Source organism: Atta cephalotes (genome assembly GCF_000143395.1).
Source record: "Atta cephalotes unplaced genomic scaffold scaffold00006, whole genome shotgun sequence".
Lineage (NCBI taxonomy): Eukaryota > Metazoa > Arthropoda > Insecta > Hymenoptera > Formicidae > Atta > Atta cephalotes.
Genome location: NW_012130070.1, coordinates 4057298 through 4062015, shown reverse-complemented (window position 1 = coordinate 4062015; position 4718 = coordinate 4057298). Strand labels below are relative to the sequence as shown.

General features: G+C 37.2%; 1 protein-coding gene across 1 annotated transcript; it reads right to left on the bottom strand.

Moving 5' to 3' along the window:
- Positions 1-2114: 2114 nt before the first annotated feature.
- Positions 2115-3281, bottom strand: LOC105626697. The gene has a single exon (XM_012207993.1). It carries the CDS (start codon positions 3279-3281, stop codon positions 2115-2117), a length of 1167 nt encoding a protein of 388 aa, XP_012063383.1.
- Positions 3282-4718: the final 1437 nt, after the last annotated feature.

Genomic DNA, 4718 nt, shown 5'->3' with positions numbered 1-4718 from the left:
AATGCATTTGAATCCCAAATTTTTTTTTTTTTTTAATTAATGACGGCGTAGTGTGTTAAGTGATTTATATTCTAAGCTACTCTGAAATATTCAGAAAGCATTTTTTTCATCATTGATTTATATGCTGAAAAAACATACGACATTTCGAAGTTTCTTTACATTAAGTTTCTTAACTAGAAAAAAAACAGAATACATTTGTTTAATAAAGCTTTTTTAGCAATTGTTAAGCAATTTTATCTATTATTTTACATTCTACTGACTGACACATTGTTATTTTCTTTTTACGTAGTTTCTTTCTTTCACGTTTTCTAAAAATTACAAATTTTGAACAAAACGCATTTTTAAAATCTGTCCTCAAATGTCGAAAAATAATCGCAAATTTAAATGAAATTCTTTCTCGCGTGAGAATGACGAAAAAAATAATAATTCATTATCAGGAACATCATTATGGTATTATTAATCAATTAATCAACAACGATATACAATGTATAATTTATATATTGTATATTCCATACTCTATTGACACATGAGCGTGTATATACAAAGTCTTTCGTGGAAGAATTTCATTACTCTTTTCATATAAAAAACTGAATCTTCGCTAAAAACTTACAGTTCATTTTACATCGATTTTGCGATTGTTAACATACATAAATTCTCTATCTGTCTCATCGCGCGCCGAGACTTAAATAATTAATTACGCGGCTACTTTACCTCCATAAATCAATTATACGCAATATCGCATTTATAGTCGCTACCTGACACTCATCAATTTGCACATCAGTTGATCTTTTTAAATTTCATATTATTATGCTCCATATTTTTTTTTACAAACATTCTAAACATTAAAAAGGAATTTTGAAAAAACAATTCAAGGATCTAAATCCACAAATCTTAGTCTTCTATATATCTTCCAAATAGCATACAATGTCTATAAAATATTAACAAAGTGCTAAAAAAAGGACATATAAGCGTTTGTTTTTAATATTTTGCAGACATTGCTGTGTTATTTTGACTATTATGTGTAGAAATCATTTTTTAATTAATATTAAATATTTTCAATATATTTTAATTTATGATTATTGTGAGTCTTTCATTTTTAGATATATGAGCAATTGAGTTTTTAGATCCTTGATTTCTCAGATTATTGGATTTATGATTATTGAATTTTCTGTAACTTATCATTTCTCTCAATTTTTCAATTCTTATAACCTTATCTTGATAAGCGCTCAAGCTTTTTCAATAATAAGTTCTTATAATTTAAAGATTTGGGTACACAGATGTAAAGACCCAGGTATCGACTTACAAGGATTTAAAAATACAAAAATCTAAAAATTCAAGAATGTAAATCTTCAGAATATTTTTCTTCCTTTCACATCCAGACATTGGAATTTGCAATCAGTATTATTTACAGTATGTTTATTTTGCAGATGGCTAAATTCTTGGATTCTTAAATCCTTGGATTTTTAGGTCGGTTGAACTCATAGAACTTTGGATTCCTAAAATGCTAAAAACAATTACATTTTCTCTTAATTATTTTAGATTTCTTTAACAAAAATGTATAATTTTTATATTTTTGGATTCACTAAAATTTTTATATTTTTGGATCCTAAAATTTCTATAAAGATTTATGGAGTTATGCGTATATAAATTTTCACGGTTCTAGATCTTTTCTTCCTTATTGTCTGTACTATTGTAAAGAAACAAGTTTCAAGTTGACATTATCTTTAGAACTTGTCTACAGATCCAATCTTATAATTCAATGTTTGAATTTTTTAATTCACAAAATTCCTAAATTTCTACAGATCTATAAATATTGTGAATCTTTCAATTCTTGATTTAATTCTTGGGCTCTTTTTAACCCAAATATTCAAGTTGATAATTATGCTATGATAAGAATGTTTTTTGCTCTTATATTTCCATACTCCTATCGTTAAACCCATAGTTCTACGAAAGTCCATTACTGATTCTGAAAGTGTTGAAAAACTTCAATTTCAATAATTATCCAAGGACTTAAGTCTCCAGAGATGCACAGGACTGCGCTTTCCTTTCTGCAGCTTCATGGCTGTCTAAAGGGAATTGGACATTATTTACACAGCACACATTTACACGATATGTTACAATCTTTTCTTCGGCAGTGAGCCGAAGGCCGATAAAATGGTAGATTTGGTGTTGCTACTGGATGACGTCAGGGTCAAGGTGGGTTGTGTGAGAAGTACCGTGGGTTTGGCGGTTACAGCAGCGGCAGCGGCAGCCGCGACAGCGACGGCGGCGGCAGCACCGCCCGTTGCCACTTGGTCCCACTTACTTTTCCGTTTTTTGGCGTCGGCACTCTCGGCACTGCTTGATGAGCTATTGGGTCGCTTAGCTGTACCAGATACGATCTCGATCTTCGTCTTCTCTTTGCGCGCCTTCTCGAGCTTATCCATCTCCGCCTTCTGCACTAGAGCAAGTTCCTCGTAATACGAGTCCTTGCTCCACTTGAATGGGTCGAACCTGTCCGGTGGGTAGTTGGTGCCCAGCTCGTTAATGCTACAAAACTGAATGAGTTTTTCGTAAATGGAGGGATTCCGGAATTCCTTGCGCTGTTGAATCATCATGTTCATGTCCAACCCGCCGCTCTCCATTTTCCTATAGAGCCTCGCAATCTTGTCCTGCAGCTCAGCGGGACATTGACCCGGTGCTTCCGGTGGTATCGTCACACCATAAGAGTCTCCTGCCTCACCGTTATTATCTGAAAGCAATTCTCCGGAACGCGAGGAGGGCGACCGACGCTCAGTGCCACCGCCGACGGCAACAACGGCGGCAGCGGCGACGGTGGTAGCGGCGATGTTGCCGGTAGCCGTGACCGGGAGACCATTCTCCTCGGGGCGTTCTGCAACCGTCGCGGCGATCGCCACGCTCGCCGTCATCAACGATGATGACGACGGCACCGGCGGCAGCGACGGCGGCAGCACAGCAACAGCCGCCCCCTCATCGTCGGAGACTACCGCATCGTCAAAATAAGAGACCAATCGCTGCACCTTTGTAGCCGTTTCCGGCAAGTCGCTACTACCCGCGGACTTGCCGACGGCGGGACTATGCGAGGCTGAACGGCCTCCAGATATGGGACTGGTGCCAGATCGGGCCTGGGGCTGACGACCGACTTGGGCATTATGCGGGGCGGCCCCCTGGGGAGTGTTCGAATTCTCCTCCTGCAGGCGCTCGTCTTCCACCCCGTCCTCGCCCTCCGAGTCGGTATAGGTGGCCGTGAGAGATGCCAGAGCAACACTTTGTACAGACATGGTTAGTTGGCTTTGAGTGCCCGCCGTGCTACCAAGCGATATTTTGTGTGGGAACTCACCGGTCTGGCGCTGCGCGGCCTGGCCCAGCGCCCAGCTCGTTACCCACGCAAGGGCTTTAGGCGCAGAGACAGAGAGCTTTTAATGGGCCTGATGGGCGCGTTGAGCTTTGGTCGCTTTTACTACGAACCTAAAATCATATACATTTATCAATAAATATATTATATTCAATTAATATTATTTTTCACATCAAGTTTAATATCAAATATATTCATCAATTTCAGGTTTATCTACAATATTATAACCTTTATGGAAAATTTATATTATATTACCTAAACTCATACTATTATTATATCGCTTTTAACACAAAAATTAATTTTCTATTCGTTATAAATTTTCCTTTCCTAATTTTGCAACATGCTTCTAATCCAATTCAAATGTATGAAAGTTACTCCAAAATGTTCACACATAATTGCTACGCGAATGACATTTATTTAAAAGCAACGAGTAATTATTGACAACATTAACATTTGTAGCGGCATTTAAAGTACACAGACATAATAGAAATACCTTATTCGTTCATATGAGATCAAGCAAAGAAATGTAGGTTAGGATTCAATCGAAAAGCAATAATTCGACTATCGGCGACAAGGGAGCTTCACTAACCTTAAACTTTCAACGTCTACGATCACTTGATTTAGTTTGGACCTGCTCGTCCGCACATTACGAACAATTCTTAATACGGTCGTACAAACAAATACTCCACAAAGTGAAGCGAGATTAATCCGCCATGTTCCGCCATCGGAGTGCGTTCCTTCCCGACGTACTTTGCAACTTGTCGTGTTGTTTCGGAACTGTTCGGCTAGCATCGCATATGTTCGGCGATTTAATTCAAAACATCTATAAACGTAAAGGCTTAAACACAATAGGCATAGGCAATAAGTATAGATAATAAGGAATGACAGCCATCCAATTAGAACTCTGGGAAATAATATCGAACTTAAACATTAGAACTCTGATTGACGACTCATTATTCCCTGTTCCCTGTGTCCATTGTCTGTGCTATTGTGTTTAAAACTTAATAAAAAGGCTAGTAAAATATTAGGGGCTCAGCACAATAAAAGAAACAGGGAACAGAGAATAGAAAATAATGTCCGTATTTATAGTCAGACCTTGTATTTAAGGCTTCTTTAAATTTATCTTTAGATGCTCAGCAGCCAATGAAATAATTCGTAGAGTATCTAAAGATAAATTTAAGGAAGCCTTAAATATAAGGCCCGATTACGAGTATATAAATACGAATATAAGAATTTCAACCTATCAGAAATTATATATTCCACAATATATGATTTCTAATAAGTTGAAATTATTATTCTCTGTTCTCTGTTCCTTTTAATTGTGCGAAGCCCCTTACTTATCATGATAAAAGTAGTATTTACA

Coding starts and splice junctions, on each gene's coding strand:
- LOC105626697 (XM_012207993.1), bottom strand. CDS start 3,281: ATGTCTGTACAAAGTGTTGCTCTGGCATCTCTCACGGCCACCTATACC.